Source organism: Simochromis diagramma, unplaced genomic scaffold, assembly GCF_900408965.1.
Source record: "Simochromis diagramma unplaced genomic scaffold, fSimDia1.1 OVJJ01000449.1, whole genome shotgun sequence".
Taxonomy (NCBI): Eukaryota; Metazoa; Chordata; class Actinopteri; order Cichliformes; family Cichlidae; genus Simochromis; species Simochromis diagramma.
The window spans coordinates 28,843-44,099 of record NW_024387274.1 but is presented as its reverse complement, the minus strand read 5'-3'; the positions used below and the strand labels follow the sequence as shown (position 1 = coordinate 44,099).

The following is a 15,257-nucleotide window of genomic DNA, read 5'->3' as shown; positions in this document are numbered from 1 at the left end:
AGTGGCCTTGTAGTGTTCAAAAATATTAAATTGTTCTTGTGAATATAAACAAAGAAGCTCTAAGTAGTATGAAGTCTACTTTTTTTCTCTCAGGCTTCTTTATATACAGAACTTATTGCAATATCTCCCGAGGCCTGTTAAAAATTGTAACAAAATCTAGTTGGAACATGGAATAGTAAAATCCAGGATATGATATGTATGATATGTACATTTTGTAATAAACTGCTAGCACTTGGTGGTGGTAACTTAGAGAGTAAAATAGCAGAATTGCATATTTATTGAATGTGTATGATAATTCTAGCTCTCATTGCTATGTAGAATCAATGTTCCATCATGTATGATAATTTGATCATTTGGAGAATTATATTTATTATTTATTTATTGTTGTTTTTTGGGGTTGTTTTTTTTTTTTGCATTTTACAGCCTTCAATGTTATTACACAGAAGGATTAATGTAGGTAGGAATAGGTAGGATTCATTCCAGCATTATAACATGTTAAAATTTCAATTTTTATTACATATTATTATGAGGTTACTATCAAGTCATTATGTTAAATTTTTCAATGCAAACATATTACCAATACATTACTTACATTACATACATTATTTCAAAAATACTATATTACCATCCATCCATCCATCTTCATCCGCTTTATCCGAGGCCGGGTTGCGGGGGCAGCAGCCTAAGCAAAGAGGCCCAGACCTCCCTCTCCCCAACCACCTCCTCCGCTTTTACACTCAGCTCCCTCTTCACCACGACGGACCGGTGCAGCGTCTGCATTACTGCAGCTGCAGCCCCAATCCGTCTGTCGATCTCCGGCTCCCTTCTCCCATCACTCGCGAACAAGACCCCGAGATGCTTGAACTCCTCCACTTGGGGCAGGACCTCATCCCTGACCCGGAGTGGGCACTCCACCCTTTTCCAGCTGAGAACCATGGCCTCAGATTTGGAGGTGCTGCTCCTCATTCACACTCGGCTGCGAACCATTCCAGTGCGAGCTGGAGGCCCTCACATGAAGCCAACAGAACAACATTATCCGCAAAAATCAGAGATGAGATTCTGAGGCCACCAAAGCGAAAGCCCTCCGCCACTTGGCTGCACCTAGAAATCCTGTCCATAAAAATTATGAACAGAACCAGAGACAAAGGGCAGCCCTGGCGGAGCCCATCACCCACCGGGAACAAGTCCGACTTATTGCCGGCAATACAAACCAAGCTCTTGCAACGGTTGTATAGGGATCGAATGGGGTGTCTGGCAATAGGCCAGACACCCCATACTCCCGCAACACCTCCCACAGGACACCCCGAGGGACACGGTCGAATGCCTTCTCCAAGTCCACAAAACACATGTAGACTGGTTGGGCAAACAACTCCCATGCACCCTCAAGTATCCTGGAGAGGATAAAGAGCTGGTCCAGTGTTCCGCGACCAGGACAAAAACCGCATTGTTCCTCCTGTATCCGAGGTTCGACTAGCGGACGAACTCTCCTCTCCAGCACCCTGGCATAGACTTTCCCAGGGAGGCTGAGGAGTGTGATCCCCCTGTAGTTGGAACACACCCTCCGGTCCCCTTTCTTAAAGATGGGGACCACCACCCTGGTCTGCCAGTCCACGGGTACGGCCCCTGATCTCCACGCAACATTGCAGAGGCGTGTCAACCAGGACAGCCCTACAACGTCCAGAGCCTTCAGGAACTCAGGGCGGACCTCATCAACACCAGGGGCTCTGCCACCAAGGAGTTGTTTAACTGCCTCAGTGACCTCGCCCCCGGAAATTGGCGGGTCATTCCCCTCATCCCCAGACTCTGCTTCCTCCTCGGAAGACGTGTCAGTGGGATTAAGGAGGTCCTCGAAGTATTCCTTCCACCGCCCAACAATTTTCTCAGTTGAAGTCAGCAGCGCTCCGCCAGCACTATACACAGTGCAGGTAGAGCACCGCTTTCCCCTCCTGAGACGCCTGACGGTTTGCCAGAATCTCTTCGAGGCAGTCCGAAAGTCTTTTTCCATGGCCTTGCCGAACTCCTCCCACACCCGAGTTTTTGCTTCAGCCACTGCCCGAGCCGCATTCGGCTTAGCCTGTCGATACCTGTTGGCTGCCTCCGGAGTCCCACAGGCTAACCAAGCCCGATAGGACTCCTTCTTCAGCCTGGTGGCTCCCTTCACCTCTGGTGTCCACCATTTGGTTCGGGGATTACCACCACGGCAGGCACCAACCACCTTGTGGCCGCAGCTCAATGCAGCAGCTTCGGCAATGGAGATGCTGAACATGGTCCATTCGGACTCAATGTCCCCAGTCTCCCTCGGAATGCTGTTGAAGCTCTGCCGGAGGTGTGCGTTGAAGATCTCGCGGACTGGGGCCTCTGCTAGACGTTCCCAGCACACCCTCACTACGCGTTTAGGTGCACCAGGTCTGTCCAGCGTCCTCCCCCGCCACCTGATCCAACTCACCACCAGGTGGTGATCAGTTGACAGCTCAGCCCCTCTCTTTACCCGAGTGTCCAGAACATATGGTCGCAGGTCTGGTGATACAATTACAAAATCGATCATCGACCTGCATCATCCTGGTGCCACGTGCACTTATGGACACTCTTATGTTCGAACAAGGTGTTTGTTATGGCCAAACTGTGATTTGCACAGAAGGCCAATAACAAAGCACCGCTCGGGTTCAGATCAGGGAGGCCGTTCCTCCCAATCACACCCCTCCAGGTCTCGCTGTCATTACCCACGTGAGCATTGAAGTTTCCCAGCAGGACAACAGAGTCTCCAGGTGGAGCACCTTCCAGCACCCCCAGGGACTGTAAGAGGGCTGTGTACTCCGATCTGCCACTCGGCGTATAAGCGCAGATGACAGTCAGGGCCCGTTCCCCGACCCTAAGGCACAGGGAACAAACCCTCTCATCCACCAGGAAAAACCCCAACGTACCGGCAGCAAGCCGAGGGGATATTAGAATACCCACCCCCAGCCTGCCGCCTCTCACCAGAGGCAACTCCAGACTGAGACAGAGTTCAGCACCTATATTACCAGGTTATACTAATACTAATTGGTTTTGTCTGAAAGGCATGTTTGTTCCCACATCAAGTGTTAGTTTATTATTACCCAGTTACATAAATTTGATCCAAGATAATTACTTGAATATCATTTGGCTGATCACTGACAAGTGATAACTTGCTATCTCTATAACATTACCAGCTTATTTCCACCTTATTATCCCACTATTATCATATTATTTTAAGCTGGGCCAAAAAGTCCTCCCTAAAATGTTTCTGTTATGTAATATTTTAAAGTAGACACATGAATCTGGTTAGAACATTACCTCACAGAAGACTTTCCTTGCCTCTGTCTCATAGAACAGGCCGACAATAATTCTGGCATCTTGACGCTTGAAAGTAAAAATAAAATGAAGACAGCACAGTCACAGAGAGAAGAGACAGAACACACACTTTAAAAGCCATGCCGGGCTGGGTACAAAGAAGCCAACCCTCATCCTGCATCACACAATAATAGACGTTCTCTCCACTGCAAGACATTTATCCTGTTACCATGTTTGTGTTACTACAACTAGGGTGGCATGCTGGGCTGGGTCATTGTAAGGTATGTGTGTGGCAGGAAGAAAGCAAGTCAGCCAACACATGTCAGAACTTTTTTTTTTTTTTTCAGCTTTCTCAAGCTTTGTTGCCAGCAAAGCTCTCCAGGTCTGGGATCCTGATGACTGTGCAGAGACAAAAATGACCATCTTTGGTTTGACAATACATATCTGATAACGTAACCAGATAAGACACAGAATGTGCTGCTCAGAGAGAGTAATTCCTCAGCTCTGTTGCTCCGAGTGAGAAATGTCCAAAAAGAGAGTGTTTATGTTTATTACTGTAGATTTTCTTCTGACATTCTAAACAGTTCGGTCAACTATCAAAGAACAGGATTTTTTTTTTAAAAAAAGAAGAGAATTCGACATTTTTTATGTTTCACACGAGCTTCATTTCCTCCTAGAAATTAGGCTTAACACTTGGCATCCATCTTGAAACAACCCTGGTCACTTCATTTGGCAGTAATTTTAAAAAATTATCTGAATAAACATTATTTCCAGTGGTCACCAGACAATCACCACTTAATACAGTGCACCAAAGGTCTGGTTTGACTGTAGTTGTACAAACCCAATTCTGGGGTAAAATGTAAATACACAATTCACAATATAAAACTAAACATATCAAATATTCATAGTGACAAAAATGTACCTTTTTATGGTACAGGGTCATAAATAAAACTTTGTAGTAACCCTTCATCTTTTGATAACAGTCCATATGTGTGTGGGAGCTGAACAGAGCAACTGCTGAACTTTTGACAGAGAAAGTTATGCCATTCTTGTGATAGAGCATTCTAGCTGCTCTGCTTCTTTGTTCTATTGTTATATTATGCTCCAAATGTTTTGGAGCCTGAACTGTAGGTAGGTAAGTTCAGAACTACGATTCTTCTACTATGAAGCTGTGCTGTTTTAATAGCTGTAGTATGCAGGTTAGCATTATCTTACTGAAGTCATTTGGATGCGAGAACACAATGGTGTGAAAATTTGCAGTAACTGGCAATCTTTTATAGCGCTATGGAGGAATTTTGGCCGATTCATTTTGCAGAATTGTTGTAATTCGGCCACATTGGAGCGTTTTTCAAGCATGCACTGCCTTTTTAAGGTCATGCCACAGCATCTCAGTCGGACAGTGGTCAGGACATTGGGTAGGCCACTACAAAGTCATTACTTTGTTTTTTCTTAAGCCATTCAGAGGTAGACTTGCTGATGTGTTTTGGATCATTATCCTGCTGCAGGACCCAAGTGCGCTTCAGCTTGAGGTCATGAACAGATGACGGCAGAGCTGTGTGCTGTGTTAAGCTGAAGAAGGCAGCTGGAAAGCTGCACAAACTAAAACAATGCAAATAAACATTCACTTACCTTGCAATGCCATGTGCCATTTGTAACAGTAATATTTTGAGTTTTTGACTACAAAATTTGCAGTTACTCATCAACATTGTCAACACTGAAACATTGTCACTGTATTGCTTTCCAAGGAGTTGGACAAATTTTGACCATCATTAATTGCATCGTAAGGGTATTTTCACAAATGCTGTGTTAAATCAAACTCTGGTCTGGCTCCCTCAGTGAAGTTCATTGGTGTGCGGATCAAAACAACCGTATTGAGACCCTTTGGAGGAGGTGGTCTCAGTAGAGTTCCAAACAAACTCCAGGGCACTTTATTTATGGTGTGAATGAGATCCGACCCTGATCTGAACCATGTGTATGTTACAAGTTTGGGCTAAAAAATGTCCCGTAGCCACGTGTGCTCTGTATTGTCAATGTAGGAACATACTATAGATGTGCAAAGGTTTGTACAGGCCACCCCAATGGGTGGCCGTAGCTCAGGAGGTAGAGCAGGTCATCTGCTGATTGGAAGGTTCGATCCCTCGCTTCCCCCAATCTGCATGCCAAATATCCTTGGGCAAGATACTAACCCAAAGTTGCTCTCTGAGTCCTCCGGGAGAGGTAGAAAAGTGCTATATAAGAATCAGTCCATTTACCATGAAATAAATGTAAATTCTTTGGCTTCTCCTGTAGTCCAGAACACAGCACCTTCTTACTGTATCTACTCATTATGTACAGGCCAAATCTACACACTTACAAACTCATCCAGTGATTTCAACCAGAAAAAACAAACAATGGGTGTGAAAACATCCCAAGGACACTACAATACAATTATGATCACACTTTTTACACCAGAGTTTCGTCCATTGGGAAGAACTTCCATCTGTTACTAACTCGACATTCTGAGCAGCAGGCTACCTCTGACATTTCTGTCCTATTTTTGCCAAGTATCCAAACATTCTGGCAGTTAACTGGCCAGACAAGGCCTGACTGATCAGTGTCCAGCTGGCTGATATGTGTAAGAATGATTGGGGAACTCGCACCTTGAGATTTTTGACAGCCACAGCTGGGTCGGTTAGGAAGCTCTGACGAACACTGATTTCAATCCCTGCCTCCTTCACCCTCTCCTCCAGATCATCCAGAGTCTGTGACACACAAAAAGAGACAAGCACAATAATAAGCACACAGAAGAGGACTGAGCAACAGAAACAGCAACTAAAAAAGGAAAGAGAACGATAATGGAATAGTAGGCAGCAGGAAGAAATGCAAAGAACAGTTAACAGCAACTGAAATAAGTGCAAAGTAGTGAGGGGGAAGATGAACTGGTCATTCTGAAAAATGATGGTGAGTGGTGGAGGTGATGTTACTAACAATCAGATAAAACAGCACAGATAGAAGCCTGGAGAAAAATGAATCAGGAGAGACATAAAACCATATGTTGAGGATAAGAGATGGCAAATGGTGATGGAAATGAGAACAAAATCTTATACATATCACGCAGTGATACATATAATATTGGAGAAATCAACAAGTACACTCATCTTCTCTTGTCCATATTTGTCTTGTCTCAAATAACATTTTATCTATTGATTTTTATTTTAAATTTGTTTTTATGAGCATAAATAGTCATAAACTGTAGTGCTTATAAAAACCACAAAGTCATCATTAGCCAGCAGGGTGATGACATGAGCAGCAGAATTTTCCTCAGGTTTTAATAAACACCATGGAAGGTCTCTGTACTTTGTTTTCACTCACAATTTGGTAAATGTTGTGGCCCAAAACTACTTGTGTAGATCAGATCATGGTTTGAGTTAAAAAGAACTCTTTCACAATCACATTGCCACATCTTCGCTGGCAGATGTGTGGCGTGAGACAGGAAATGAGGGAATGAGACACATGAGACATGGAGACATGACTGACTGGGAGATGCACAAACATAGAGATAGGTGTGACTAGACATGAAACGTGTAACACATAGTAGCAGAAACCTAAAGACTAGAATTTAAGGATACACACATGGAGAACAATAAGGAGAACCAAAAACATGAATAACACTAAATCCAAAAATACAGATTAATCAATAAACATAAAACACTGGGTCACGGACCCAGTACCGTGACACACATGTTAGAAAGCAGCCTGGGGGACAAGTCCTTTCCACTTCACAGGACAGTATTGAAAAATACAAGGTGCAACCATAAAATTTAGTTTCGAGTGAAATATTTTAGTGTCAAAGTGAGCTGTCGCAAAAAAAACATGTTGTATTTTTTGTCATGGTCGGCTGTGTGGCAGGCAGGCAGGAGTGGTGGACCCAAAATGCAGGATTCTCAGGACACGAGGTTTAAACAGAAAATGCAGCTTTATTGCTGGAGCAGAACATCAAGATAAAATAAAACTCACAAAAGCAAACAAAACTCTAAAAAGAGATGCAGGAGGACTGGAAATCCTAAACACGCAGCAAGTGAGGGTGAACAGACGTTAACGATGCGACACAGAGTAGGGGAAGACACAGACACTAAATACAAGAGGTGAACGGAGCAAAGAGGAAACAGCTGGGAGACACGGCTGACGTTGATTACACTGACGAGACAGGGAGAGCACAAAGCTGAAAGCACTGACAAAGGACACAGACCTACAAAAATAAAACAGGAAGCACACGCCAGACAGAGACAGACTCGTAAACAGGCATAATGACGTCATGGACAAACAGAGGAACATACGGGCAGAGAAGACTAAGCACAGGCAACCTAAACCAAACATAAGGGCAAGATAACAAAACCTGAACCAGAAATAATCATCATCGTCATCAACATCATCATCAGATAACTAAAGAATCAGAATATAATTGTAATCAAAACAGTATCACCAGAGAATAACTAATCCATAATGCAAAAACAAACCAAAACATAAGAAACTCAAAATGCTGGATCGACCCGACCCAGGACCGTGACATTTTTAAAGTAAAATAAAAGCTTAAGATTATTATTCTTGTTTTAAATGGCAAAATATTTCACATTATTATAGTCTTATCCTTCAGTGAATTCAGAGTAATTTATTTTATAAAATGACAGAAAGCTTTTCATGCTAAGTTTTCTGCCCTTGCAGTAATTGGATGTGTTAGTACACAGTTTGAGTGGAGCATATTATAAGACTATGCATCTAGTTCACAATTTTGCTTGTGTGCTAACAAAATCCTTAAATATACATTTAGCTAAACTTTGACTAGCGAGCTCCTATTTAAAGGTGGGGCCAGTGTAGTGTCTTCACCACACCCCTCATTGTACATGAGTTCACAGAATTATTGAAATATATGACTCACTGAGGTAAATACTTCTGTTGTTTGTTGGATAGTGGCAATCTTGGTCCATTTCCACTTCTGGAAGAGCTGTACCCGAGTGGGGTTGTGCAGTGTAGCAGATGGATGAGTACGGAAGAAAGTGGGGAAGCGCTGTCGGTTGGACAGAGCAGGAGAGCTGGAGCCATATGACAGCTAAGAGATGTAAAGACACAAAGAAATGCATTTAGTTTGAATATGAAACCCCCAAAGATCAGTTTATGACGCTTATATAATTTTTTTTAATGTTCTCTGTATATATTAAAAGGAAACTTCTGTAAAAACTAGAGACTATTAATTTCTTTTCAAGTGGGCAAAATTACAAATTCACCAGGGGAATTATTTCCCCTACTGTATACCTTCTTTGTAATAAAGGAACCACTTTTAGGCCTCCTGATTACTCTTTGTGAGATTAATTTGGATACATGACAGCATAACAATGAATGTAGATATGTCAAATGCTTGAAACATGGCAGTTAATTTTTCAAAACAATTGTGTCTTTTAGTGAACTCACTTATCATAATGATGACAGAAATGTCACCATATACAATCCGAATTAAGCTTGAAAAGAGATACATTACTTGGTGCTGCTGTCATAGTTTTCACAGAAAAGAATACTCTGACAGACATGAACATGGTCAGAAGCCATCGCAATAAAAGAAAGGAGTGCATTTCTAAAGGGGGGTTTAAAGTCAGTTCACCATTTCTATTTAAATCATGTTGGAGACAAGAATTTAAATGAGTGTATTTAGGACTGTGAGCCTACTGACATCCTAGAAAATAAAGAGCAAAGAGAGGCTGCAGAGCAGTGGCGGAGCGGGGGGGTGGCTTACTGGGCTTAAGCCCGGGTTGTTTTGTCAGAAGCCCGGGGTCTTTTGGAGAGTAATTTTTTCATAGTTAGATGCCTGGCTGACAACTGTATAAAACAAAAACTACACACAATATTCGAAGCACATAGTGCACACTGTGGGAATTTACGACTGTGCGTAAATCCCCCTTAATATTGGTATGATCCGAGCTCAGACACTAAGCGACTGAGCGAGGGGGCGGGGCAGCTGCTGCCTGCGCGTGCGCTGTTGGAGAAACGCAGCCAGGCAGACAGAGGAGAACTGAAGTTTGACCAGGTACCAAAGCAAATCATTCGTACTGTACAAATAATGTAAATATGACGGTGTATCACAAAAGATTGATATCAAACTGATCACTTGACCCATATTACGTTACTTGCTCTTCAAGTGAATCAACAAATGGCGAAATGAAAAGCCGAACAACAACAATGCTGTTTCTTTAGAGAGTCTTAGCTTACATGTGTGTTTATTTCATATTTTCAGTTGTTACCCTCCACGGCTAAATAAATCGGTTTCAGTAATGCACTGATATACAAGAATGGACATAAGGAGCTTCTTTCAAAGAAAAAAACTCAGGTAGATGTTATTTTATATATTATGCTTTGTATGTTGTTCAGTATATTTCTATGCAAAACAAGAGGAACTTCAATACACAGCAGTATATTGACAGTTGAAACCAGATATTTACATACACTTTATGGAAAACACAAGAACATTTTTTTACTGTACAACATCAGTTTAGAGTAAACTTGCTTTGTTTTGGATAAATAAATATTGAATTATCTTTTGAATTAGCTAAATGTCAGAATAAAGAGAGACAGAGCTTTCTGTTTTTTATCTCTTTCATCAAATTTAGGAGTACATATACACTAAGTTTATTGTTAATTAATAAGAAATCTCCAGACGATTCCATCCTGAGCTGAAGAAGCTTCTGATAGGTTAGTAGAGTCCATGTGAGTAAATTGGTGGCACACCTGTGGATGCATATAAGGCAAAACACAGAGCCTGTTTCTGTGACATGGGAAAATCAAGAGATATCAACCAAAACACCAGGAAAAGAATTGTGGAGCTCCATAAGTGTGGCTCAAATTTGAATACAATTTGGTGCCATTTGCAATTAAGAAATACAGATAGTTTCTCTCTTTACTCTTAAATTTAACAAATATGTTTTTTATATTTATCTAAAAAATAAACATTTAGTCTGATTTGATGTTACAATTAAAAAAGTGTTTGTGTTTTTATCTGAAGAGTACATAAATATCTGGTTTCAACTGTATATTTGATGATGTTGGTGTTTGGCTTGATTGTCAGAACAAAGAGGGAGAGAGAGGAGAACGAGGACAGAACAGAGATGAACAAGAGCAGGTGAGACACACATGTTAGTCAAATGGTTGTTTACCAAAAGTATCACCGTATCATAGGTCCTCATGTATCTCGTACCTAGTGTTTCTTTTTAGGTTTGTTATTTTTCAAATTCTATATTTATTAAGTTATGCAGGCTTGTTTTCACAGCAAGGCTAAATAATTATATAAACCTTTCTGAATCTAAATAGTGGACTTTGGTAGAATTAAAAAATAAGTGTAGTGCAGGTTTTAGTGCTATTATCATCTAGTTCTGATTCTGGTTCTGTCTTGGTTAAGTCCTCAGTAGTCCTGATTTTGAACTGTTGTAGTCCTGTTTTAATTCCGAATCAGTTCTGGGTCTGGTTGAATTGGGGTTTAGCCCCGACTTTGTTCTTGCTGCTTAATTAAAAACCTATATGAAGTCCTCCTTTTTTGAACAAAACTCAAAACAGAGCCTATAACCCCCCCCCATCCCACATGCATACTACCCTTTAGGGCTAAGCCCTGGGTGTATCAAATGTCTGCCTCCGCCTCTGCTGCAGAGATAAGCTAAAGAATTTATGAACCTCTAGTTCACAAAAATGTGATATCTAAGATTTTCCTTTGAATACACATATTTTCAGGCAGTATATCACAAAGTGAACACTTCTTCCAGTTTTGGTGTAGGAAGTGGAGCAAAAGCTCTCGAGATGAAAATAGCAACGTGTATAAAAAATTAAGGAAACCGTCTGGAATTTTTAAAGATGTTTTTTTTTAATCAGTGCACTTTACAACCAAATCCCCAAAAGCATGTGCTTTGCTCTCAGCTCAGACAGCCACATAGCTGTGTAGGTGATCTGTCTATTGGATGGCGTAAGACAAGTGTAAGATGACTCACTGTCATAATAACTACCATCGTTTTCCAAAAACAATAAAAATAATAAACCTGTCATGGCCTGGGTCTAAGGACCCAGGGCTCATGTATTTTTTGGACATGTTTATTTTTCCGTGTGTTGTGTTTTTGGTGGTTTTCTCTGCTTTTTTCCCTCTTTCTTCCTGTGTGTGGTCATACGAGCTCCGGGATATTTTGGGTCGCTGAGAGGACCGCGACCCAGAAGTGTTCTCACACTGGAGGCTGCCGCACCTGCCGCTTGTTAGCCTTCACCAGCTGCAGCTGATGGCCTCATCAAGAGAGTCCTATTTAAGAAGGTGGCAGAGCTCCAGTCAGCGTGGAATTATACTATGGCAAACCTGTAAAGTACCTCAGTTGATGAGTGTTTATGTGAACGACATCGCTACTGTGGGTTGAAGGTGGGTCACTTTTTACTGAGGAATATCAGTATGGTAACTTACTGCTCCAGAGCAGCCTCATGACTTCTTGGTGCAGTTGCCGAGGAGATCACTACCACAGACACATGTGTCGCACAACTATTCCCCAGATGACCATGGGCACATCCTGACACCTCAGCCCCTCCATCTGACCAGACTCCCCAGCATGGCACCTCGGACGTGGTATTATCAGCAGGAAGATAATAATCAGCTCAGACAAGAGGTTCAGACTTTGCTTGGTGATCTCTCTCTCTCCAGTCCTCAGCCCCTCAGTCGTCTTCAGCTCCCCAACCTTCAGCACTAGGCTCAAGTACCCAGGACCAGTCTCCTCATCCTGACCATGCCTCCAGGCCCTACCTACACACTGTACGTTCCTTTCACATACCAGAGGATGACTGTTACGTCCCCACATGAAAGCTAGGTGAAGAGGGTGGGGGACAGTAACAGTTGGATCCGGGTTGAAATGAAAAGGACGCCAGGCAGAGGTGTTTAACACAAAATAAATCTTTATTATAATCAATTAACCCAATAATCATATAAACAGTAACAACAGAAAGAGACAGCAACACTGCTTTAATGATAAATCAGCCAAAGAGATGGTGACCACTTCAAGAAAGAAAACAACTATAAGGCTTCAACAGAAAAAGACAGCAACGCTGATACTAGAAGTAACCAGGCAGGCCAAACCAAATAATGGAGGCCGCCGTCACTTAAGGAAAACCACTGCTCAGTTAAGAGCTACTCACAAAGAGCTATGCACAGTGGGGCTGGTCACACACAGCAGGCCTTTTCCACACCTAGACCAGTATCACACACTGACCAGCACAGAGGAAAACCACCAGAAGCCTCTCCCACTGCTCCTACCACTCCACACCGTAGGCAGGACAATCACACACCTAGCACTCAAAGCAGAGACACCAGAGAAAGCCACCCTCCCACATCCAGCCCATCCTCAGCTTATATAACCTCAGAGAGGTGATTGCTGACTGGGCCCAGGTGGTTAGGAATAGCCTGCCAAAACTGCCAAGACCTTTTCGATGGGTCGAAAACACTGAATGGGGTTGGCTCAAGTCCCTCAAAATAGTGTCCAAAGTGACAGCCAGGTGTTTTTTGAGCCATCACATATGGAGAACCCAGCGAATAGCTAGAAGGCCTTTCCGAAACACTTTTCAGACGCTTCTTCGCTAGGTCATGGTGACAGGTATGCTGGTTAGCCAGAGGTGCAGGTTTGAATGTTTGTGTCGTACACAATGTGTCACACTGCAGGTCATCTGGACCCGAAAGACGGTCAACAGGTGGCGGATTACAATTAGTCGATCTCTGACAGTGACCAAATGACATCACCGAGCAATTATGCTCCAGTTGTCGCCTTGGATTGGCAACGTTGTCCGTTTGTGAACCACAGTTCACTCTTTTGAAAGCAGATCGATTTTGCTTTGAGTTGGCTTTTGAACAGTGAGCAATCAGGTGGCCAGGTTTGTGGCAAAAGAAACAGAGCTTTATTCTGGATCTTGAAACCATGCCTGCATTAGCATTGTTAGCAGGCACACTCCTAGCCCTCAAGACTGACTGTTTCTGTTTGTAGGTCTTACAATTTGCTACTAAATGGCTAGACTTGAAACAGAAAAAACACTTTCGTTTTGCCTTGGGATGGGACACAAGTACCTCACTCTTTGGGTACAGTGGAGCTGGCACATCACTAACCTTCACTGAGGCGTCGCGTCGGCCATGCTTAATGACACTGGTTTTATGGATGAGGGCAAACTCATCAGCCAGTGTTGCAGCCTGCTGTAATGAGGAAACCTTCTGTTCACTGAGGTATACTGCAATCCTCTCGGAGATGCAGTTCTTAAATTCCTCCACCAGCATTAATTCACGCATCGACGCCAGGTCAGTAGCTTTGCTGGACACACACCACCGGTCAAAGAGGACACTCTTTTCCCTCGCGAAATCCAGGAAGGATTGACCCTGCACCCCCTTTTCAACCCCCGAAATCACTGCCTATAAGCCTCAGGGACTAGTTCGTAGGCTAACAGGATAGCACTTTTCAGTTTGTCGTAATCCAAACTGCACTCAGCGGACAACGAGGAACAAACTTCCTGTGCCTTGCCCACCAGCTTGCACTGCAGCAGGATGGCCCATGCATCCCGCGGCCAACGCAAGGCTGTCGCTATCCGCTCAAATGATTCAAAAGAAGTCTCCACCTCAGTGTCACGAAATACAGGGACCAGACGACTATTCCTTCCTACATCAAACTGTACCTCTGTCTGTGACAGCAAAGCCGCCACAGGAGGGGAGGAGGCCTGCTGGAGTTCCAGCTGTCGCAGCTTGACCTTAGTTTCCACCTCCACCTTCTTCAGCTCAACCTCCCTAGCCCTAGCCAGTTCCGTGTCCAAACGCCTAAGCTCTAACTCCCTTTTCAGCTGGAACTCTCTCTCACGCTCCTCCTTTTCCAGCTGGAGACGAGCCAGACGGACTTTGAGCCTAGCATCCTGCTTAGAACCCTCTGTTGACTGGGTGGAGAGCGGCTCAAAACGGGGCAGCGCCATTGGCCCGCCCTCGGACAGCCCCTGGCCCACAGGTGTAGACACTGACGGTTCTACGACCTGGCTTGGAACATGAGGTGCTGCACTTGGTCCAGCCGGACCAGGTGTGCTCGGGGGTTCTTGCATTACAACCACCCTCTTCTCCAACAACCCAGACACCAGAGCGGCCTTCAGCTCCGCTTTGCATAGACCAGCGGAGACACTGATCCCGTAACATGTTGCCACCTCATGCAGATCCCTCTTCCTACAAACATCCAGCAGGGCAAGCGACGGCTTTGCCATAAACCCAGCAATATCAAACGTGTCCATGAAACGCAAAACACAGACGAACCACTAAAGGGCCACACAACACCTTCACTACACAACCAAAAACAGACGAAATAAAATGTGTTGTGTCAAGTTAACCATTAACTAAAATTCTACCCACACTCCCCCCAGTCCTACCTACTCAGAATTTAGCCTGACCTAGCTTCTGGAGTGTACCAGGCTCGAGGCCACTTTAAAGGCAAATCATCAAGTGCCAAAGGCACCGAAAAGCCTACCCCCAACAGGGAATTAATCCCCACCCGGGTTTGCTCCGAAAATAACAAAGGCAAAACAAAAAACGAGTGTCTGAAGGAAGAGCAAACGCTCAGCTAGACACTCCCCTGTGCTAGCCGGGGAGAGCAGCAGCTAGTCAAATGACACTCACACAACACATAAACACCTGTTCACACTCGTACTCAACTCAATTCCTTTCATTCCTATCCCGGACGAGCCCCCACTTTGTTAAGTCCCCAAATGAAAGCTAGGCGAAGAGGGTGGGGGACAGTAACAGTTGAATCCGGGTTGAAATGAAAAGGACGCCAGGCAGAGGTGTTTAACACAAAATAAATCTTTATTATAATTAACCCAATAATCATATAAACAGTAACAACAGAAAGAGACAGCAAGGTCAACCCAAAGAGATGGTGACCACTTCAAGAAAGAAA

The 15,257-nt window shown here is 43.6% G+C and overlaps 1 protein-coding gene across 4 annotated transcripts in view; it reads right to left on the bottom strand.

Moving 5' to 3' along the window:
• gabbr1b (gamma-aminobutyric acid (GABA) B receptor, 1b) overlaps nucleotides 1-15,257 on the bottom strand; it is a 102,728-nt gene that overhangs the window by 66,945 nt on the left and 20,526 nt on the right. For all 4 annotated transcript variants that reach the window (XM_040002589.1, XM_040002590.1, XM_040002591.1 and 1 more), the window contains exons 3-5: nucleotides 8,225-8,395; nucleotides 5,949-6,050; nucleotides 3,313-3,378 (exon numbers count right to left, since the gene is read on the bottom strand). In XM_040002589.1, the coding sequence (XP_039858523.1) occupies nucleotides 3,313-3,378; nucleotides 5,949-6,050; nucleotides 8,225-8,395 (339 nt within the window). The remainder of the gene's footprint in view (nucleotides 1-3,312; nucleotides 3,379-5,948; nucleotides 6,051-8,224; nucleotides 8,396-15,257) is intronic.